Raw genomic sequence first — 23889 nt, 5'->3', positions numbered from 1 at the left:
AGTTGCCCAATCGAGAAGAGAGGAAGGCATCAGGAAGGAGTTGAAGAGGAAGAGCAGCCAGCCTTGTGGGGGTTCTTCTGCTGGTCAGGGGCAGGAAGGTATGTCTGGGAAAGGGACTGGAAGATTTTATCCATGCTTCTACATGATTCCATGGTTCTCACTGGCACAGAGCCCCAAGTGTGTCATCGTCCAAATTTGCTGCCATCTCTGGGGAATGGGGCTAACAAGGCAGTTCTTCCAATATTAGTGTCAGTGACTGCCTGTGGTTTGGCATATGATCCTGGGAGAGTGGCCAGGACCTGAGAGATCAGCCTGGACATGAGGTTCTCTGACAAGGGCTCCAAAATTGGACTCTGAGAAGAAAGCCCACAAAAACTTAGATATGGTCAAGGCGTGGATGGGGTGTCTCACTACCCTGAATACTTAAAAATGTAGCCTCTTGTTTTATATTTCATTTAAATGGTACACTCTTATTCAAAAATATTTAGCAGTGAATGATGTATCAGGTGAAAAATGAGAGTCTAGGAGTAATTGCTATTAATGTTTTGACATGTACCCATCCAAACACTTTCCTATGCACATATGTACAGTTTTGTTTTTACAAAAATGGGATCATTTGTTCTTGATCTTTCTTTGTTTCTCTCATCAATATATCCTAGATGTTCTATGTCACCATCGGACCTACCTTGTTGTTGTTATTTAAAAGACTTTTTAAATGTTTACTTTTGAGAGAGAGAGACAGGCAGAGTATGAGCAGGGGAGGGGCAGAGAGAGAGGGAGACACAGAAGCAGAAGCAGGCTTCAGGCTCTGTGCTGTCAGCACAGAGCCCAACATGGGACTCGAACCCATGGATTGCAAGATCATGACCTAAACCAAAGTTGGACACTTACTGATTGAGCCACCCAGGTACCCCATTACCTCGTTATTTAAAAAAAAAATATTTAATACATTATTAAATTTTTTTTCAACGTTTATTTATTTTTGGGACAGAGAGAGACAGAGCATGAACAGGGGAGGGGCAGAGAGAGAGGGAGACACAGAATCGGAAACAGGCTCCAGGCTCTGAGCCATCAGCCCAGAGCCTGACGCGGGGCTCGAACTCCGAGACCGCGAGATCGTGACCTGGCTGAAGTCGGACGCATAACCGACTGCGCCACCCAGGCGCCCCTTTTTAATACATTATTAGATGGACCACAAATTATTGTAGTCCTTACTCATGCCATGTATCTCATTTTTAGGGGCACTATTAAACAAGCAATGCTACATGGACATTCCTTTACAGATATCTTTGTGTACATATATTTTTCTAGAAATGGAAGTGCTAGATGAAAGTATATGTGAATTTTTAATTTCAGTTGGTACTATAAGATTGTCCTTCAAAAAGTTGCAGCCAATTTATACAGCCTCCAAGAGCATATGAAAGTGTCCTTTTCCACACAGCCTAGCACACTGTATGCAAACTCTTTACTGTCTCCCAGTCTGATGATGGAAAAAGAAACCATACTTTATTGTAGCTTTACTTTTTATTTTTCTAATTTCTGAGGGAACTTTTTTTGTATTGTTTTTGACAGTTTTAGGGTTTCTCTTCTTTGAGTTTTCCAACTATATCCTTGCCCATTTTTTTCTCTGTGGTTGCTCTGAGTTTATTATGAATTTGTAGGGATTATAGGGTGTTTAAATATTCTGTTGTTTTCCTTCTTGATCTAACTCATAACTCTCTAACTGTTCTTAGTATGCAGCTTGGATAGATACTTTCCCTTTTATGTATGCTCTCTCCATTCTGGGAACAACACAAGTCATTCATTTCTCTAGAAACAGAAATGGGACATTCTTATCAGCTCTCATGTCAGCCTGTTCTCAAACATCTGAAATTCACATGGACACAGACAGCATTGAATGCACATAGTTGGCAATCATAATAGGTAACATGTTGAGTATATACTATGTGTCAGGCATTTAAAGTGCTCAGATGCAAGTGATGAATCACTAAATTCTATTCCTGAAATCATTATTACTGTATATGTTAACTAATTGGGATTTATATTTAAAAAAAAATGTTTATAGAATGGAAAACCAAAACAAAACAAAACAAAAAAAAAACAAAAAATAAAGTACTCAGATGCTTTTGTGTCAGTTAATCCTCTCAAGGGCCATATGAGTTACCTCGATGTTCATTGTGGCATTATTCACCATAGCCAAGATATGGAAACAACCTAAGTGTTGTCACCAGATGAAAGGGTAAAAAAAACATATGGTATCTATACACCCAATGGAATATTACTGAGCCATACAAAAGAAGGAAATCCTTCCATTTGTGACAACATGGATTAAGCTTGTGGGTATTACGCTGAGTGAAAAAAAGAGAATACAACTACTATGTGATCTTGCTTATATACGGAATCTAAAAAAGCCAAACTCATAGAAACCAAGAGTAGATTGGTGGTTTCCAGGGGCTGTGGCGGGGGTGGTGGAGAGAAATGGGAGAAGTTGGTCAAAATGTATACATTTCCAGTTATTAAGATGAGTAAGTTCTAGGAATATAATGTTCAGCATGGTGACTATAGCTAACAATACTGTATTGTTATTGTCATTGTATTGTTTAAAATATACAACAGTACACAAGAGTTGTTGTGTATTTTAAAGTTGCTAAAAGTGCAGATTTTAAGTATCCCCCCCCCCCTACACAAAAGGCAACTATATGAAATAGTGGATATATAAACCTTACTGTGGTAATCATTTCACAATATATATGTATACCAAGTTATCAAATTCTACACCTTAAACTTACACAGAGTTGTAGGTCAATTATATCTCAATGAGTCTGGAAAAAATAAACAATAAAAAAGCTTTTAATGGGAATAATTAAATTATAGTGTTTGGGCACAGATGTGTATGTGGTCAAATTAAAAGGGAAATCAAGGAAGTAATTAACATAAAAAGTAAGAATAGTGGTATTTTCATAGGAGAGAGAGAATAGCACTTTGAAAGAGGCACAAAGGCGATTTCTGGAAAGCTGGCAATGATCTATTTCCTGATCAGGCGGTAGATACCTATGGTTTGCCTTGTGAGAAATCATCAAAGTGTAAAAACAAAAATTAGAAATTAAAATAAATGTTTAAAAATTTCAAAAAAGTTTAAATAAACATTCCAAATAGAACTCACTCACTTATTCATTAATTTCTATATTTATTTCTTCACTCTTTTATTTAGCTAAATCCTATGGGATGCAGGAATGGAATAAGACAGAGCTCCTCCTTTCATAGAACTTAAAAGTGTAGATGTTATATACTAGACTACAAGCGCCATGAAGTCAGGGGCAAGGTGTGCTTTGTTCTTCACCCAGTCCCAGTGTCAAATGGAGTGTCAGACACCTCATAGGAACTTAGTACATATTTGTAGAATGGGTGGAGGAATAAGTAAGTAATTTCTGAGGAAATTACTTATTGAAATACTATTGAGATAAGTGCATTGAAAGAGAAATGGGGATCAGTTCTGGCAGTTTTTTGATGGAATCTTTTGGGTTTTTCATATGGAGTATCATGTCATCTGCAAAGAATGAAAATTTGACTTCCTCCTTGCCGATTTGGATGCCTTTTATTTCTTTGTGTTCTCTGATTGCAGAGGCTAAGACTTCCAATACTATGTTGAATAGCAGTGGCAAGAGTGGACATCCCTGTCATGTTCTTGACCTTAGGGGGAGCTCTCAGTTTTTCCCCACTGAGGATGATGTTAGCCGTGGGTCTTCATATATGGCTTTTATGATCTCGAGGTATGATCCTTCTACTTTCTTGAGGGTTTTTATCAAGAAAGGATGCTGTATTTTGTCAAATGCCTTCTCTGCATCTATTGAGAGAATCATGTGGTTCTTGTCCTTTCTTTTATTGATGTGATGTATCACATTGATTTGTAGATATTGAATCAGCCCTTCATCCCAGATATAAATCCCATTTGATCATGGTGAGTAATTATTTTAATGTATTATTGGATCCGGTTGGCTAGTATCTTGTTGAGGATTTTTACATCCATGTTCATCAGGGAAATTGGTGTGTAGTTCTCCTTTTTAGTGGGGTCTTTGACTGGTTTTGGAATCAAGGTAATGCTGGCTTCATAGAAGGAGTTCGGAAGGTTTCCTTCCATTTCTATTTCTCAAACAGCTTCAAGAGAACAGGTATTAGTTCTTCCTTAAATGTTTGGTAGAATTCCCCTGGAAAGCCATCTGACCCTGGACTCTTGTTTTTTGGCAGATTTTTGATTACTTATTTGATTTCCTTACTGGTTATGGGTCTGTTCAAATTTTCTATTTTTTCCTGTTTCAGTTTTGGTAGTGTATATGTTTGTAGGAATTTGTCCATTTCTTCCAGATTGCCCATTTTATTGGCATATAATTGCTCATAATATTCTCTTGTTATTGTTTTTATTTCTGCTGTGTTGGTTGTGATCTCTCGTCTTTCATTCTTGATTTTGTTTATTTGGATACTTTCCCTTTTCTTTTTGATCAAACTGGCTAGGTGTTTATCAATTTTGTTAATTCTTTCGGAGAACCAGCTTCTGGTTTTATTGATCTGTTCTACTGTTTTGTTTTTTTTTTTTTAGTTTTGATAGCATTGATTTATGCTCTAATTGTTATTATTTTCTGTCTTCTGCTGGTTTGGGATTTTATTTGCTGTTATTTTTCCAGCTCCTTAAGGCATAAGGTTAGGTTGTATATCTGAGACCTTTCTTCCTTCTTTAGGAAGGCCTGGATTGCTATATACTTCTCTCTTATGACCGCCTTTGCTGCATCCCAGAGGTTTTGGGCTGTGGTGTTATCATTTTTATTGGCTTCCATGTGCTTTTTAATTTCCTCTTTAACTTCTTGGTTGGCCCATTCATTCTTTAGTAGGATATTCTTTAGTCTCCAAGTATTTGTTATCTTTCCAAATTTTTTCTTGTGGTTGATTTCTAATTTCATAGCATTGTGGTCTGAAAATATGCATGGTATGATCTCAATCTTTTTGTACTTGTTGAGGGCTGATTTGTTTCCCAGTATGTGATCTATTCTAGAAAATGTTCCATGTGTACTGGAGAAGAATGCATATTTTGTTGCTTTAGGATGAAATGTTCTGAATGTATCTGTTAAGTTCATCTGGTCCAGTGTGTCATTCAAAGCCATTGTTTCCTTGTTGATTTTCTGTTTAGATGATCTGTCCATTGTTGTAAGTGGGGTGTTGAAGTCTCCTACTATTATGGTATGATTATCAATGAGTTTCTTTACGTTTGTGATTAATTGATTTATATATTTCAGTACTACCACTTTTGGCACATAAATGTTTACAATTGTTAGGTCTTCTTGGTGGATAGACCCTTTAAATATGATATAATGCCCTTCTTCATCTCTTGTTACAGTCTTCATTTTAAAGTCTAGATTGTCTGATATAAGTATTGCTACTCCAGCTTTCTTTTGTTGACCTTTAGCATGATAGATGGTTCTCCATCCCCTTACTTTCAATCTGAAGGTGTCTTTAGGTCTAAAATGGGTCTCTTGTAAACAGCATATAGATGGATCTTGTTTTATTATCCAGTCTGTTATCCTATGTCTTTTTTTTAATATTTATTTATTTTGGGGAGACAGAGAGAGCTAATGCAAGCAGGGGAGGGGCAGATGCACACACACACACACACACACACACACACACACACACACACACACACACAGAATCTGAAGCAGGCTCCAGGCTATGAGTTGTTAGCACAGAGCCTGATGCACGGCTTGAACCCACGAAGTGTGGGATCATGACCTGGGCTGAAGTCGGATGCTTAACCGACTGAACCACCCAGGCACCCCAACCCTATGTCTTTTTATTGGAGCATTTAGTCTATTGATGTTTAGAGTGAGTACTGACAAATATGAGTTTATCGCCATTATGTTTCTTCTAGAGTTGGAGTTTCTGGTGGTGTTCTCTGGTCCTTTCTAGTCTTTATTGCTTTTGGTCTTTTTTTTCCTGTCTTTTCTCCCTTCAGAGAGTCCCCCTTAAAATTTGCAGGGCTGGTTTAGTGGTCACATACTCCTTTAATTTTTTGTTTTTCTGGGAAAATTTTTATCTCTCCTTCTATTTTGAATGACAGCCTTGCTGGATAAAGAATTCTTGGCTGCATATTTTTCCAATTCAACACATTGAATATATCCTGCCACTCCTTTCTGACCTGCCAAGTTTCTGTGGATAGGTCTGCTGCAAACCTCATCTGTCTTCCCTTGTAGGTTAGGGACTGTTTTTCCCTTGCTGCTTTCGTGATTCTCTCTTTGCCTGAGTATTTTGTGAATTTGACTATAATATACCTTGTTGATGGTCAGTTTTTGTTGAATCTAATGGGGGTCCTCTGTGCTTCTTGGAATTTGATGTCTGTGTCTTTCCCCAGGTTAGGAACGTTTCCCATTATGATTTGCTCACATAACCCTTTTACCCACTTTTCTCTCTCTTCCTCTTCTGGAACCCCTGTGATTCTGATGTTGTTCCTTTTTAATGAGTCACTGATTTCTCTAATTCTTAAATTGGGCTCTTTTGCCTTAGTCTGCCTCGTTTTTCTGCTTCATTATTCTCCATAAGTTTGTCCAATATATCACTGATTCGCTGGTCTGTCTCATCCATCCTTTCTGCTGTGGCATCCATTGAAGATGGATGCCATTTTTTATTTCATCCTGAGTAGCTTTTACTTCTTTTATCTCTGCAGAAAGAGATTTGAATCTATTTTCAACCCCAGTTAGTATTCTTATTATCGTGATTCTAAATTCAGGTTCTGACATCTTGCTTGTATCTGTGTTGACTAAGTCCCTGGCTGTCATTTCTTCCTGCTCCTTCTTTTGGGATGAATTCTTTGTTTCGTCATTTTGAAGGAAGAAAAGGAATTAATAAGGTAAAAAATAATTAAAATTACAACATTAAAAACAACACCCCCCCACATAAAAATCAAATAAATGATGCTAGATCCTAGGTGTGTTTTGGTCTGGTTTTTGAAAGGAGCTTGAAAGATTAGTGAAAAAAGGGGGAAAAAGAAAAAAATGAGAAAAACAAGAAAAAGGAAAAAAAGGAAAACGTTTGAAATTTTTAAAAAATGAATACAATGAAATAGAATAAAATGAAATGATGGAAGTAAAAAAAAAGAAATGAAAAAGAGAAAAAAAAGAAAATTGTATAGATGGACCAGCGAACAGAGTGAAATACAATGGAAATTGCATTGTTTTCCCCTATAAGTCAAACTATGAAGCACTTTATAGTCCATAAACTAAGTAGGCAGAGAGACTTATGGTGTTCCTGAAGAGCAAGGTTGGCCCAATTGGGTGGGGCTTAGTGTAAAGGCTCCATTCTCCACTAGATGGCACTGCTTAGCTTACTGGGGTGGATTGTTGTGGCACTTGTAGGTGTGCATGCGCATGCACGGGAGGGGTAAAAATGGCATCACCCAGCTACCCAGTCTCTAGTATCAGAATTCTGTTCTCCCTGATCAGCAATCGTGCACCTGTCCTTTATCTCTGGCTTCCATCCACTTCCCGCTTTTACACTGTCCATGACCAAGCTGTCAGGTTGCCAGGTGGCACCTCCCTCCTGAGTTTTATCTCAGATACAGCTGTGTTTCCCATCCCCTCACTTCTGAGGGATTGTGGCTTTGACCTGCTCAGAGTCTCACCAAGCAATGGCTGGGTGCCAGCCACACCCAGGAACATTTGTGGGACTATACTGCTGCTGATGCCCAGAGGCTACAACTGGGTGCCAGCCCGCCCCAGAAAAAGTTCACATGATCGTGTAGCAGCAGCGTTTCAGGGATTATGGAAAATCACAACACACATCTGGCACCAGTCTTCACCCTTAATGACCTTGTTCCAGCACCAGCAAATGTGGTTGTTCTGTGGGGTCTGCTGGCACCTTTGCCTGTGTGTTGGGGGGGAACACACGCCTCTACCAAATGTCCTCCCAGCAGGGGAACAGCCTCTTCCTGTGTGGCCCAAGGACCCCCACATCTCACTCAGCTCCTGGGGATTTGCCCTTCTCACCAGAGCACTTCCAGGTATGGAGCTGCAGAGTTTCAGACTCTGCACTCCCCCTGTTTGTAGAGTCTTAATGGAATTTAAGCCCTCTCCTTTCTCCTTCCTCCTTTTTAGTTCAGTCCCTGTGGCTGCTTCCACTTTTCCACTTTCTCTCCAGCTGCTTTTGGGGGGGGTGCTTTTACCATATTCTCCCCCCATCTCAGTCCTCTCTCCACAAGCAAAAACAGCTCCCTGCCCTCTGTGGCTTCTCTCTCCCCCCATTCACCTCTCTGTGCCACATACCTGCTGAGTTCTGTGGTTCAGGTTGTGCAGATTGTTGTGTTAATTCTCAAATCAGTTTTCTAACTGTGCAGGATGGTTTAGTGTTGCTCTGGCTGTATTTCATGGATGCAAGATTCAAAAAAAAAAAAAACTTCTATGCTGTTCTGCCATCTTGGCTCCTCCCCCCAGAGCAACAACTATTATAAAGTATATGATTCAATTGGTTGACTGATTAATCAGCAGGGGAGGGGTCAAGCTGACAAGACCTACAACAATGCCAAAAGCAGCTATGAAAACAGCAGCAGCTGTGTGACAACAGGGGCAACAGCTATTTTTTGAGTCCCTTCTGTCTGTTAGATGTCATGCTAAGCACTTTAATTACATTTTTTCATTTATTTGCTATTTTTCAAAATTATAAAAACTCATATTATTACCTCATTATTTCAAACAAGGAGATCCAGAGGTGTTAAATAGCTTACTGTAGAGTCACCCGGCTCCTACGTGCTGGGGCTATGATTTTCAGATTGTTGGAGGTGTTTGGGGGAGCCCAATAAATGGGATACTACTTTACCAGTTGGGTTCTAAATCAATTAATGAATAAGACAATGACAAAGAACAGACAGGAGCCAAATCACCACTTTACTACAGATGATGTCTAGGTTGAAGACATGACTTGAGGTGAGAATCTGCATGCTTTTCTGGCCAACTCCAGAAGCAGGTATTGCTGGATTAGGGAGAATTCCCAGGTGTATAAGTAGCTGCTTTGCTCTTAGAGATACATAGCAGAGTGCATGCTCCCTGTAAACATGGCTGGTTCTCAATAAGAAACAGGGATGGTCTGAACTGAGTGTGCCCAAATTTATGTTCTGGGGAAGGATGAATAAAGGAAGAAAGTGGGCAATTGTTGTGCAAATTGAATCTCATCCACATGGAGGTACAAGTCAAGCCAGGTGAAGAAATATTCCTCCCAACACTAGTGCACCGTTCCATGTATATTAAGTCAACCTTTGGTAATTCTTGTGAAGCAAATAGGAATTACATAATTACTGGAAGAATTCTCCTTAATTCACTTTCCACCTCCATCTTCAAAGACCTCCCAAATATTTACCTGACAAAGCAGTTATCTAGAAGATCCTTCATAAATGACATGAAGATTGGAAACAGGGCTTCCAGAGTGTGAGTGATTGAAGGTTGTCCTAACAGACAGAGGGAGGTCCTAAGATTGATCAAGGTAAATAACAGAACTGAAGATATAGATTCCATAAACATTTATTGAGTATTTACTGTGATCCAAGTAAGCTTATGTATTATTTATTATTTGTTACTCTTATGATATAGGTGTTTTACCAGCTTTAAAGATAAGAAAACCAGCACTCAAAGAGGAAGAATGTTCCCCAAATTACAGAGTGTGAAAGTGGAGGACTTTTGGTCCTGACTAGAAACTTCTGACTTCAAATCTTTAGTTCTTGTCACAATAACATTAAATATTATTGGAGGTGGAGTATATGCCTGTAGAGTCTTAGACCAACACAATTCAATCACTTTATTTTATCAGAGACATCAAGCGATTATCCAGCTGTCACACAGTTCATTTATGGCAAAGCCATCCCTGGAACCCAGGACTTAAACTAACGCCCCATTCTGGCATTTCTATAGAACACTCTCTGTTTAAATATAAAGTACCAGATTATTTCCTTTGTATTTCTTGTTACCAGAAATAATGAATCCTATATTCTTGAGCTAAAGGGGTCTTCCATAGTTCTAAGTTGAGCTAAACAAAATTTTGGGCTTTCAGTTTCATTTTATAAGTGTGCAAGTCCCTCCACCCACAGGCTTCTCTTAGCCACCAGTAAAAATAACAAGAGCCATTTTGATAGTGGATAATAAGCTTCTCAGAGCCTGGGCACTTCACAAAGATGATCTAAGGTTACCGACATCACTGGTCCCTCCCTGTCCTCAGTGTTAATCAGTACTTTGAAATATAAACATAAGAAACAAAGAAGTTTCAGGTTCAGGGAAGCTACAGTGGTTAGACTCTCAGGCGGCCAATTTCAACTCCCAGTTCCGAGTCTTGGATTCAGGACCCTGAGATCCTGAGAAAGAATGTTAGAGTGTTTTTCTTCTGAGTAGTTTTCCTAGTGCCCCCTTCATATCCCTGTTCCTTAGGCTGTAGATGAAGGGGTTCAGCATGGGGGTCACCACTGTGTACATTATTGAGAAGACTCTATTCTTTCCACCTGAGGGGGATGATGGAGGACATAAATAGACCCCAATAGCTGTGCTATAAAACAGAGAGACCACAGAGAGGTGGGAGGTGCAGTTGGAGAAGGCCCTTTGCTTACCCTTTGGGGAATTGATTCTTAGGATAGCCAATGCAATATAAAAGTAAGAAGTAAGGATGCAGATGAAGGGTCCAATTAGCAATGTTCCTGCCACAAGGATGAGCACCAGGTCATTGACATAAGTACTGGAGCAGGCCAGATTCAGGAGTGGGACAAGATCACAGAAGAAATGGGGGATGATATTGGGGCCACAGAAAGAAAGCCTAGTTACCAGGAAGGTATGCACTAGGGCGTGGAAGGTAGTGACCACCCATGACCCAGTCACTAATAGGACACAGCGTTGGTAGTTCATGATCATGGCATAATGGAGGGGGTGGCTGATGGCCACATAGCGGTCAAGTGCCATCACAGCCAGGAGAAAGTTGTCCAGATCTGCAAATAGGCCAAAGAAATAAAGCTGTGTCAGACACCCACCATAAGAAATCCTTTTACTTCCTGAGCCAATATTATCTAGCATCTTGGGAATTACTGTAGAGATGAAACCAATGTCAGAAAAGGACAGGTTGGCTAGAAAGAGGTACATGGGGGTGTGGAGATGCAGGTCTGAGGCAATGGCCAGGATGATGAGCAGATTCCCCACCATGGTGACCAGGTACATGCCCAGGAAGAGTCCAAATAGGAGAGGCTGCTGCTGTGGCCACTCAGAGAGGCCCACAAGAAGAAATTCATAGATGTTGGTATGGTTTCTTCTATTCATGTCTGGAATTCTGTATGAAACAAATTTTATTATAAATAGCAAAAAAGTAAAATAATGCTGTAGAAACTATTTCATATTCCTATTAGAAAAATCATGTCGTTTAGACAATTCTGTTTTGGCAAAGCTCGAATTTATAATTATGCATGTTAAAAAGATAGTTTGGATCAAACTATTTGTAAATTTACAGATTGGTGAGAGCACTTGACCAGCTATCCAGGGCACCTTCAAACTATTCCAGCAGTCTCCATGAAACATGGTTGTACAATGTGAAAAACAAAGTGTGCTCTGATTACACAGATCCCATCAGCATATACTATTTTTCTCATTGAAGAATAATATAATTAAGTAAATAATGTTTTATTTACATTTAAAAGTTAATTAAAATGAAATGAAATCAATTAATATTACATATAATAATTATAATTATAAACAAGTATATAATCAATTTAAGATTTTTTAAAGGTAAAATTTCAGAACAGCATGTATATTTATAATTCTATCTTAGTTAAAATTAAAACATAAATGTCTTATGTTTTAGTTTATTCAATTCAGGCCCTTTTTAAAGTTCCCAGCTTTTAAAAAAATGTTTTTTTAATGTTTATTCAATTTTGAGAGACAGAGAGACAGAGAGACAGAGAGAGAGCATGAGTGAGGGAGGGACAGAAAGAGAGGGAGACACAGAATCTGAAGCAGGCTCCAGGCTCTGGGCGTCAGCACAGAGCCCGACACAGGGCTCAGGCTCACAAACCACGAGATCATGACCTGAACAGAAGCTGGATGCTTAACTGACTGAATCACCCAGGCACACCTAAAGTTCCCAGCTTTTTTTTACAGAAGGGGCTGTAGAAGTGTATTCTGTTCCAATTCCCCCCAGCATGTCTAGGAACTATTTGTGCCTTTCCTCTGAAACCTTGATGTCCCTCACTTACCGATTTTTTTTTTTTTTTTTTTTTTTTTTTGCTGTAAGTAGGCCTCTTATATTTGGTTTTTTTTTTTAGATTCATATATGGCAAACCTAATTGGAAAGAGTCAAATCCTTAGTTTGCACCCCACCCCAAACTCAGTTTGTTTCTCGCAGAGTTCTGAAAAGAGAGTATCTTGATTTGAGACTTGAATATCTTTCTGTTCCACAGCAGCCACAGTGAGGCTACATGAGGAATCTCATTACTAGATAATTATGGGTTTTGAATTTATCCAATCCATACTCCTGTCTCTAACTCAATGAAAAAGTCAGTGTAGGGGCGCCTGGGTGGCGCAGTCGGTTAAGCGTCCGACTTCAGCCAGGTCACAATCTCGCGGTCCGGGAGTTCGAGCCCCACGTCAGGCTCTGGGCTGATGGCTCAGAGCCTGAAGCCTGCTTCCGATTCTGTGTCTCCCTCTCTCTCTGCCCCTCCCCCGTTCATGCTCTGTCTCTCTCTGTCCCAAAAATAAATAAACGTTGAAAAAAAAAAAGTCAGTGTAACAATAGCTAACACTGGCTGAGCACTAGCCATGTGCCAGCCACTGGATTTTCTTGTGGTAACCCTGTGCAGTGATGCTATGCTTATCTTTATTTTAAAGATGTAGAAACTGAGGTCAGGAGGATGAAGAAAATTGCCAAAGCTACACATTTAGGGTGTGACGTAAAGTTTATCTGAGTCAAAAGTCTAAGTTCTTAGTTCTCTATGCTGCTTTTCAGGGTTTACTAAATCACTTTCTGACTCTTGTTCACCTTCCTGCATATTTTCATGAGAAAATGCACCATTAGGGACTTAACAAATAAACTCCTTCATTTATTCATTTCACTTTATCAAGATAAAGTTGGCAGATGAAAACTGTATATATGTAAGGTGTACAGTGTGATGTTTTAATATACATATACATTGTAAAATGATTACTACAATCAAGTTAATTCACATATCTATCACCTTAGAGAATGTAAATATCCATTCAATTTGGTAGCTACAGTTTTCATGACAAATGAAGATATTGATATTTTTGGCTTGTGCATCAGTCTCTTGTGAGTGTGACTGGTGTGAGTCAGTCCATTTTAATTTAACCCAATGCTTGGATATGATCCAGTTTCTATACATGGAAAGCTAACCACCTCAGACCATGATTATCACTCTGAGAAGCTCAGATTCTTTTCTTTCTGGTATCTCTGTCTTTTACCACCAACTGCAACCAAGTTGATTTAAGAGCTTAGCAAATAGAAGGAAGTACAGTGATGTAATTTGTTGTATTCATTTAGTCATATCACCTTTACAGTCACAATTAGAAAAATGAATATTTATTCCAATTTTTCACTTTTCTTGCAAAGGTAATCAACCTTTAGGAGCATACAGCCCATCATAAACAGCTCCATTGATTCCAAATGAAAAACAAAAATAAATGAATATTCTCAGAATTCTTCTGATATTCTGAGCAAATAAACTAATAGAACTTAAAACAATTGACTTTTGGGGAAAAGATACATCCTCTGGTTTTGACTTTATTATGACAGATGGTCTAACACCCTGGCTAGTGGTCCAGGCTGTAGGAGAGTGTCATACCCATGTGGGGGCATTTCCTGTACTTCTGAAAATGGAATCCCTACTATATCTATGCACTTAAAACCGCTACAGTAGACTCATTTATTTGTCTCCAGGGAAAGCATTTAGGCTGCATAGTGTAAACAAAAAGAAACATTTAGTTGGTACAAAGGAAATTTTGACTCACCTTCTGTATCAAACCCAATAATGAGGCTTTGAGTAGTTCATTTAACCTCTTGGACTTCAGTTTCTCCCTCTGTGAAGAAGGATAACTGAATTATGTCATAGGCTGTTGTGAGTCTCCTTATTACCATCAGGACAACATCCAGGCTTTTTCTTATCATGACATAATTAGCCCTTCCTGAGTCTCTCTCCATCTGTCTGTCCAGTGACACTTCCCTGTCATGCTATGCCACCCCAGGCTCACCTATGAAACTGCCCACAGCCCTCAAACAACTCACACGTCCTGCCTGCATGCCTTTGCTATTTAGCCATTTCACCTTCTTGGATGCCTCCCCCTCCTCTCTACCTGGTGATAGCTCAGGTGTTCAGCACTACAACTGATACCAGAAACAGGGTTCCTCAAACAATTTCCAAAAGACTAATCTGCTTCCCTTGACTGACTAGAAAAGGGGAGGTATGGTCAATGACTTACTCTCAGTCTTGAGTTGGGCCCAGAAGAGCTCCTCATTTTTTCATGTTAAGGTCAAGATTTGTCTCTTCTGATCTGGGATCTTACTTATCAAGAGTGGAGAAGCCATATTTGATGGCAGAAGAAAAGACATCTTCCCCTATGTTTAAGGCATAAGTGGCTCCTGGGACATGGACCCCTCATCTACTCCAAGGATGGAGAAATGAGATCAGGCCATCCTTGATCCTAAGTCAGCCAAACTGACTAGAAACCCAGAAAAAAAAAAAAAAAAGCTACCCACCTGCAGTTTCTAAAATAATCCCTAGAGCTCCCTACTGGAAGTTGCTGAGACACCTGGGAACACCAGTCTCTGAAGTATTCATTGTGGGAAAAAATTTGGTCTGTTGCCCAGTCCTCCAACTTGAAATGAACTTCTCTGTGACTTTGTGAAGTTCAGTTATTCTCTCTGGACTTTGATTTTCTAAGGTAAATAAGTCAGAAAACAAAATACTCTCTCACAATAAAAATCTTAGCGTTAACATTTTTACCATTTGAAGTGATAACTCATTATGATTTTAATTTGCATTTCCCCAATTCTTAATAATGTTGAGCACATTTTCATGTACTTATTGACCAGTCTTAGATCTTTTTATGAAGAATCTGCCCATTTTTATTGGGTTTATTGTCTTTTGATAATGATTTGTAGGAATTTTAATTCTGATTTATAATGGATATACTTTCTCATTTTTCCTTTAGTTTAAACCTTTAAAAACCCAAATTTTATCAAGATATTTAATCATCCTTAATTTCCAAACATCTTGCAACATTTCCTAAAAATGTTTATTTTTTAATTTGAATGTTTCCTCCACAAAGCTCTGTGTGGCAAACCTTCTGAGGCTTTATATATCTATGAATATTTGTAATATATCTCTACATTTGAGCGGTACCTTTGCTTGATATAAAATATTGATTTTAAAACCATATCCTTTCTGTGCATTAAAAATATTTCATTGTCTATTTACATCCAGGATAGCTATTAAGAAGTCTGATGTGAGTAGGATTACTGTTTTTGTGTAGGCAAACTTCCATTTCTGTCAGAATTTTCTCTTCGATTTTGAAATTTATTAAATCTATGGAGGTGTAAGCCTTTTATTTTCTCTACTTTTTATCACTCTATAGAGTTTTGAAATATGAAGTCATTTATGTTTGAATAATTTGTCTCCATTATTTTTCTAAATATTTCTTCTCAATTTTATTTCTTATTCTTCTGGGACTCATACATAATATGAATTATATAATATGTATTATATATATGTTACATATAATTAATGAAACAGATGCATGAAGATCTTAGGTTGCCTAGCATACATTCTATACATAGAAAGCATTCAAAATTGTGAAAAATTTAAAAAGTATTATGAATATTGAATTAATGAATATGAATATTTATTATATTATATTATGAATTCATATTACATATATAGTAGTTTCAAGTTTTTATTTAAATTCCAGTTAGTTAACATACAGTGTAATATTAACTTCAGGAGTAGAATTTAGTGTTTCATCACTTACATAAAACACCCAGGGTTCATCACAAGTGCCCCTCTTAATGCCCATTAGCCATTTAACCGATTCCCCACTCACCTCCCTTCCAGCAACCCTCAGTTTGTTCTGTATAGTCAAGAGTCTGTTGTATGGTTTGGCTCTTCCTTTTTTTTTTTTTTTCATTAATCCTTCTTTATTTTGCTTAGGGGATAAATTACATTATTTGATTATTTCTTATTGTGCTAAAATACACATAACATAAAATTTACCATTTTAACCATTTTATTTTAAAAATGTTATTGATTTGTTTGTTTGTTTGTTTGTTTAAATATAATTTATTGTCAAATTGGCTAACACACAGTGTGTAAAGTGTGCTCTAGGTTTTTGGGGTAGATTCCCATGGTTCATCGCTTATACACAACACCCAGTGCTCATCCCAAGTGCCCTCCTCAATGCCCATCTTCCCCTTTCCCCCACCCCCACATCCACCCTCAGTTTGTTCTCTGTATTTAAGTCTCTTATGGCTTGCCTCCCTCTCTCTCTGTTTGTAACTATTTTTTCCCCTTCTCTTCCCCCATGATCTCTGTTAAGTTTCTCAAGATCCACATATGAGTGAAAACATATGATATCTGTCCTTCTTTGACTGACTTATTTCACTCAGCATAATACCTTCCAGTTCCATCCACGTTGCTGCAAATGGCATGATTTTATTCTTTCTCATTGCCAAGTAGTATTCCATTGTATATATAAACCACATCTTTATCCATTTGTCAGTTGGTGGACATTTAGGCTCTTTCCATAATTTGGCTATTGTTGAAAGTGCTGCTATAAACATTGGGGTACTGTGCCCCTATGAATCAGCACTCCTGTATCTATTGGATAACCATTTTAAAGTGCACAATTTAGTGGCATTAAGTATATTTACAGCGTTGTGCAACCATCATCTCTATCTAGGCTTTACCTTTAAGTTCAGGAACAATATCACTTCTCTTCAAGGTTTACTGAAGGTTCTAGTCAGGGCAGTCAAGAAAGAAAATAAAATAATAGGCATCTAGATTTTGTATATACAGTTGACCCTTGAACAGCAGAAGTTTGAGCTGCACGGGTCCACTTGTATGTGTATTTTTTTTTTTGTAAGTACAACACGGTACTATAAATGTATTTTCTCTTTCTTATGATTTTCTTAACATTTTTTCTCTCTAGCTTACATTATTGTAAGAATACAATATATAATACATAAAACATACAAAATGCGTTTAAAATTTTTTTAATGTTTATTATTTTTGAGAGAGACAGAGAGACAGAGAGACAGAGTGCAAGCAGAAGGGGGGTAGAGAGAGAGGGAGACACAGAATCCAAAGCAGGCTCCAGACTCATGAGCTGTCAGTGACAGAGCCTGGAGCGGGGCTCCAACTCATGAACTGCGAGATCATGACCTGAGCCAAAGTCAGACGCTTAACCGACTGAGCTACCCAGGTGCCCCCAGAATACGTTTTAATCAACTGTTTATGTCATTGGTAACAGTAACAATAACCTAAGCCTGACAATAGGCTACTAGTATGTTAAGTTTTGGGGGAGTCAAAAGTTATACATGGATTTTCAACTGCATGTGTGTGGGGGGTCAGTGCCCCCTAACATCTGCATTGTTCAAGGGTCCACTGTAAAAGATACTAAGGAATAAAAAAATAAACTACTAGAATGAACAAATGGGTTCAAAGATGGCAAAGTACAAGGTCAATACACAAAAATCAATGGCATTTCTACCCACTAGGAAGGAACAATCTGAAAATGAAATGAACAATTCTACTTACAATAACATCAAGAAGAATAGCATACTTAAGAATAAATTCATCTAAATAAGTGGAAAATTCATAGTCTGAAGCAACAAAATATTGTTGAAAGAAATTACAGATGTAAATGAATGGAAATATATCCCATGTTCATGGCTTGAGATACTTCATACTGTTAAGATAACAGTACTTTCCAAATTGATTTATATATTCAGCATAATTACTACCAAAATCCAAGCTGTTTTCTTTGCAGAAATTAACAAGCTGATTTTAAACTACCTATAGAAATTCAAGGGATCCCAACTAACAAAAGCAATCTCAAAGGAATAGAACAAAGTTTCAGGATCCATATGTCCTGATTTCAAATCTTACTACAAAACTACAGTAATCAAGCTAGTGTGATATAGTCATGAAGATAGATATAGGCCAATAGAACAGAGCTGAAAGTCCAGAAGTAATCCCTCAAATTTGTATCCAGCTGAATTTTTATAAGGTGCCAAGACAAATCAATGGGGGAAAGAAATATCTTTTAAATAAATGACTCTGGGAAAACTGGATATCTACATGCAGAAGAATGACATTGAAGCCTTTTTGTGCATTAGTCACACAAAATTAACTCAAAATAGACCATTAATATATTGAAAAAGCAAGCCTCATAATGAAAAAAAATCCTCAATATGTATATTTGGCAAAGGACTAAAATGTAGAATATACAAAGAATTTTTTACAAATTAATGTTAAAAAGCAGACTACCCAATAAAACAGCAGCAAAGGATTGGGAACAGGTCCTTTACAAGAGAAACTATCAGAATGATCAGTAAGTATAGGGAAAAGGGATAAACTACACGAGTTATCAGACAAGTGCAAATTAAAGCCACAGCACACTGCTTCTATAAACCCATAAAAATGTGTACAGTGGAAAAGAGGGATAGTATAAGTGTTGGTGAGGAAGTGGACCACATTTTTCCATATGTTACAGAAATAAGTATAATTGGTATAAGCACTTTATCTAACTTTCTGGTATTATCTATTAATGCTGAAAATACACATACATTGTGGCCCCCAAATCCCATTCTCTAGTATATAGAGGTCCCAAACTGGAAACAGCCCAAGTGTCAGTGAAAACTAGAATGGATAAATATATTAAGATGTGTAGACACATTTGAAAATTATAAAGTCTTGAGAATGATTTAACCATAACTATACTGAATGAAAAGTGGAATACAAAACAGTACTTATTGTATGCTATATATAAGGATCAAAAATGTCCAAACTGGTCAGTGGTACAGACCGAGATAATGGCAATAAAGTAATCTGGTTAAAGACATGGTTTTAAAGCCATGCATGTCTGAGATTAGGTCTTAGGGCAGCAATTTACTTGATCTTTCTGGGTTTTGGTTTGCTCTCTACATAAAATATTAGTACCCTCATAAGAGGCTTGTACTGAGGATTAAATAAAATATACATTTCAATGCTTAATTAATGCCAGCTGTGATGGATACCATTCAATAGGCAAAACAGTTTGGTAACTTCTGAATTCTTCACACATGAAATAAATGAAGTTTGGTGGTATTAAGAAAATTCACATAAATATATGTTAATATCAGTACCAGATAAAGAGAGTTATTAAAGAAAAAGATGGGAGATAAGAAAAGCTCTTAAAGCCCAGTGAAGTGGGCTCAAAAGTCTCACAACCTTGCAGTGAACATCACAGGAGGACTTGGGATTTCCCTATAGAAACATTAATACACAGAATTCAGAGAACAGGTAAGGGAAAAATCAGGTGAAGAAAAAGATGAGAGGAAACATAAAATGAGATCAGTTGAAGAACGGTGTCAGCAGTAAGAGCTGTCCAAGTCACAACTTTTAAAGGAAACATGTTTATAGCCCAATGAGTGCTCATGACAACGGGGTTAAATTAACCATACCAAAGAGGGTCCTTGACTCTAAAAATTTTCCGAAGAGCATGCTTCATGTCCTTATTCCTCAGGCTGTAGATGCAGGGGTTCAGCATAGGGGTGACCACCATGTACATTACAGAAGCAATTATGTCCTTGTCTTGGGAGTTGCCTGATGAAGAGAAAAAGTAAACACCTGCAATTGTCCCATAGTATAAACACACCACAAAGAGATGGGAGCCACATGTAGACAAGGCTTTGGAGATTCTTTTAAAGGAGGGGACCTTCAGAATGATGCCTGCCATATGGATATATGAGCCCAAGATACCACTCAATGGTAGAATGAGTACCAATGCTCCTTCAGTGAGGATAAGCAGCTCATTGAAAGAGGTGTCTGAGCAGGAAGACTTGAGCACAGCAGCAAGATCACAAAAGAAGTGTGGGATGACAGTCCCTGCACAGAAGGACAACTGGTCCACGAGGAGGGTGTGCAAAAGAGCTTGGATGCAAGAGAAGAACCAGGATCCAGCCACTAGGATGATACATAGCTCCTCCCTCATGATGGTGGTGTAGTGGAGAGGGTGACAGATGGCCACATACCTGTCATATGCCATCACTGTGAGAAGAAAGTTGTCAAGGCAACCAAAAAATATAAAGAAATACACCTGTGAAATGCACCCCATATAGGGGATGGATTGTTGCTGAGTCTGCATGTTCATGAGCATCTTTGGAACTGTGACAGATGAAAGGGAAATGTCAGAGAAGGCCAAGTGGCTGAGGAAGAAGTACATGGGGGTGTGAAGGCGAGAGTCCAGCCTGATGAGCAGGATGATGAGCAGGTTCCCCAGCACTGTGGTCAGGTACATGCCCAGGAACAGGGTGAAGAACATGCCCTGCTGCTCTGGCCGGATGGGGAGCCCTAGGAGAAGGAACTCACTGCTCTGGTTCATGCTGTGCCTCATGCTGTGCTTTTACATGCTGGGGATAAAGGATGATTGGAAATATCAGGAAGAATGATAGGGACACATTCCATACTGTAATATTATGAGAAGACAATGCATTTTAAACTACATTCCTATTAATTTCTCACACCTGTGGATGCATGCATCTGTACTCTGTCCCAGTCTGGCTCTAGGAAAACATTATAACCAAAAGCAGCCAACAAGACCTCATTGCACAGAAACAAGAGAGCATTCACTGTTTATTTGACCATTATTTACTGAATGTTGAGATTGAACCTGGCACTCTGCTAAGTACTGAGAATGTAGTGGTGGACAAGAAAAGCAAGGTCCCATATACTGGGATAATTTATGACACTGAGACAGAGCCAAACGAAAACAGTTCACTGTGGCAGAAGTAGTAGATGGTCCTTGGCAAACTAGATTCAGTTGTTTCTGCCTTAAAGTGACATGCGATGCCATCACTGAGGTGGCCTTGTTGGAGTGTTGTCACATTCCTCCTGTGAACCTGGCTGGATCACACTCATCTACAGCTGTAAGCTCACCAGCACTCTAGAAATGGGGGGTCATTCAAACCCCACCTGAATGCCAGAACAACTCCTAAACCAGAATACCTCTCAAACAATCTTCCATAATAATGGTGAACATTTGGGGGGTTATACTAGGTACCAGGCACTATGCTTAAAGGCTTTACTTATGTTTCCTAATTAAATACACACATCAGCCTTCCATTATCAGATAAAATCTTTGCTGTTTCACTAAAAATTAGGGTAATTTTCTCATTTAAGCCATTAAGAAATTGTTCCATAGGCAACAAGTTGCTGTTAGAAATAGGATACATGTATGTCCATATATACTTAAGGGGATGCACACACACACACACACACACACACACACACACACACACACACAGATGGGAGTGTTTGTATACATATATATTCCATCTATCTCTACATTCCATCTATGCATATACATATACTCAGATGGAATATATGTAGACATACATATGGGAATATATATATACACACACACACACACACACACACACACACACACACACATGCACACACATACACATATATATGAGATATACAGTCAACCCTTAAATAACATGAGGGTTGGGGTGCTGACTCCCATGCACAGTCATATAACTTTTGACTCCCCCCAAACTGAATTACTAATAGATAGCCTACTGTTGACCAGAAGCCTTACCAATAACAAATAGTTGATTAACACATACTTTGTATGTGTATTATATACTGTATTCTTACAATAAAGTAAGCTAGAGAAAAGAAAATGTTATTAAGAAAATCATAAGGAAGAGAAAGCACATTTATAGTATTGTACTGTATTTATCAAAAAAATTCATGTGTAAGTGAACTTGTGCAGTTCAAACCCATGCTGTTTAAAGGTCAACTGTATGTGTGTGTGTGTGTGTGTGTGTATACGTATATATAGATGTGTGTGTGTGTATATATATGTATATATATATGTATATACCCCATATGTATGGATATATATATGAATACAGTACATATATATATCCCTATAAATAAATATATACATTGAACTATTGTCCTACTTCTTTAATTGCCATTTTCTATGGATCAAATATTGGTTACCTCATATAGTTCAACTTAATATTGTGTGATCATCACTTATGCTTTTAACATGGAAATCTCTCTTTTCGCTGGTTGTGAGTGCCAGAGACAGTATTGTTATTTTAGGGTTGCAAAGAGACTGAAGCTGTCCAAAATTTTCTTGGTGCCTGTCTGGATAATCTCTGTCATTTATATTTATATATTTTCCAGTTGACAAAAGGCTCTCCCATACATTAACTTCTATTCAAGCCATAAATACTTACAGAGGGCCTGTAAGCCTCCATTTTCTAGATATGTAAACCGAGGCCAAATAGTTGAGTGACTCTCCCAAGGTCTTGCCGCCATTTGGTGAGACTCTGTGCTCTAACTTCACTCAGCAACACGCCTAACATTCCTTTGTCTGGGACATTAAGTGAATGTGCAAAGGTTACAAAACTCTGAGCCACTGACTCACACAGGTATATGAAAATGATAACAGACCCTTTTTAGAAAATAGAGCAGTGGTTACGTCCATGAGAAGGAGGTCACTTAAGGAACTAATTGAAGTCATGAGTGCAAATCAGAAGTCTCCAAACACACATACAAACACCACACGCACACATACACAGATACACAGAGACACACACACTGCTGATTTGAAGATTTCAGTCACCTGTGTCTGAGTCCCATTGTAAGAGAAAGATAGCCAGTATGTGGTTTATTTCATAAATACTAATATACATACAAGTCATGAATAACACACAAGGCAGGATGTACATAATATGCAATTATGTATCACCCACAAATACATTCACAATGCACCATTAACATACAAGCATATCATACCTGGTAAAATACACAACTTACATATGCATAACTCATCACTATACATACACATCACCAAAAACACACAAGGCCATACACAATTTCAAAATCTCACAAGAAACATGCACCAACAACACATGCACACTTAGTCACTCTCTACCAGCAGCATGCCCACTCCCATCACTGAAGTGATGGCCCCTTCCCAGTGAAGGCAGTCAGTCATCATGGGGAAATTAAGCCTATTCAGTGACAGGCACCATCATTAAACCACCACCAACAACCCATACACATGGCAACATACACATGGTAACAGACACACAGACAAAAGGAAACAATACACATTCCTGCTCTTACATACAAGTTGTCATTCACAAACAGACACACTAGCACATGCTGCTGAGGACAGATTTGGGCCCCTTCTAACTTTGGTTCCTTGAAGAGGTTGGATATCCTTTTCCCCAGCAGTGGAGACAACAGTCTTACTCCTAACGCTGAGTTCTCATCACTCAGCTGTGATGCCCATCACCCCATTGGGAGAATGCCACTGTCATAACAATAGAGGCAAATATTGAAGATCACAGATATGAATCAGAAGTCCCTAATCACATGTTGGAGGCTAATAACTTATGCACTAAAACACAGCCCAGATTGGGTCTAACTAACTGAAGAAAAGAATCAGGCTGTGAATCAGTTACGTAGTACACACACAGCCAACTATCAAACACAGGTATACAAGCATATACAGTGCATGCAGACACACACACACACACACACACACACACACACACACACGAACACAGAGATGCTCATACACAAACCCACAATTATAT

General features: G+C 38.4%; 3 protein-coding genes across 8 annotated transcripts in view; 2 read left to right on the top strand and 1 right to left on the bottom strand.

The window, feature by feature from the left end:
• The window catches only part of LOC111559126 (olfactory receptor 1L8-like), a 397653-nt gene that overhangs the window by 171289 nt on the left and 202475 nt on the right, over positions 1 to 23889 (top strand). For 2 of the 4 annotated variants that reach the window (XM_045043966.1, XM_045043963.1), the window contains exon 1: positions 22 to 98. The exons of the other annotated variants lie outside the window; for them this stretch is intronic. The gene's annotated coding sequence lies outside the window, so the exon portion shown is untranslated. Of the gene's footprint in view, positions 1 to 21; positions 99 to 23889 lie in introns of those variants that run through there. 4 annotated transcript variants of the gene reach the window in all.
• The window catches only part of LOC111557539 (olfactory receptor 1L8-like), a 356757-nt gene that overhangs the window by 171290 nt on the left and 161578 nt on the right, over positions 1 to 23889 (top strand). Inside the window, exon 1 of one of the 3 annotated variants that reach the window (XM_023242687.2) lies at positions 21 to 98. The exons of 1 other annotated variant lie outside the window; for it this stretch is intronic. The gene's annotated coding sequence lies outside the window, so the exon portion shown is untranslated. Of the gene's footprint in view, positions 1 to 20; positions 99 to 23889 lie in introns of those variants that run through there. One more of the 3 variants, XM_045043968.1, reaches the window with a different exon arrangement.
• LOC101097681 (olfactory receptor 1361-like) lies at positions 10389 to 20657 on the bottom strand. Its single transcript, XM_023242313.2, has 3 exons — positions 20164 to 20657; positions 12049 to 12060; positions 10389 to 11310 (listed from the first exon to the last, which is right to left on the bottom strand). Exons 1-3 carry the CDS (start codon positions 20655 to 20657, stop codon positions 10389 to 10391), a joined length of 1428 nt encoding a protein of 475 aa, XP_023098081.2.

The sequence above is a fragment of the Felis catus genome, chromosome D4 (assembly GCF_018350175.1).
Source record: "Felis catus isolate Fca126 chromosome D4, F.catus_Fca126_mat1.0, whole genome shotgun sequence".
Classification (NCBI taxonomy): Eukaryota; Metazoa; Chordata; class Mammalia; order Carnivora; family Felidae; genus Felis; species Felis catus.
Note: the sequence above shows the minus strand (reverse complement) of the source record. Positions and strands in the feature narration are given on the sequence as shown.

What these genes read in the sequence shown, in the direction of transcription:
- LOC101097681 (XM_023242313.2), bottom strand. Translation starts at nt 20,657, where the DNA reads ATGAGGCACAGCATGAACCAGAGCAGTGAGTTCCTTCTCCTAGGGCTC.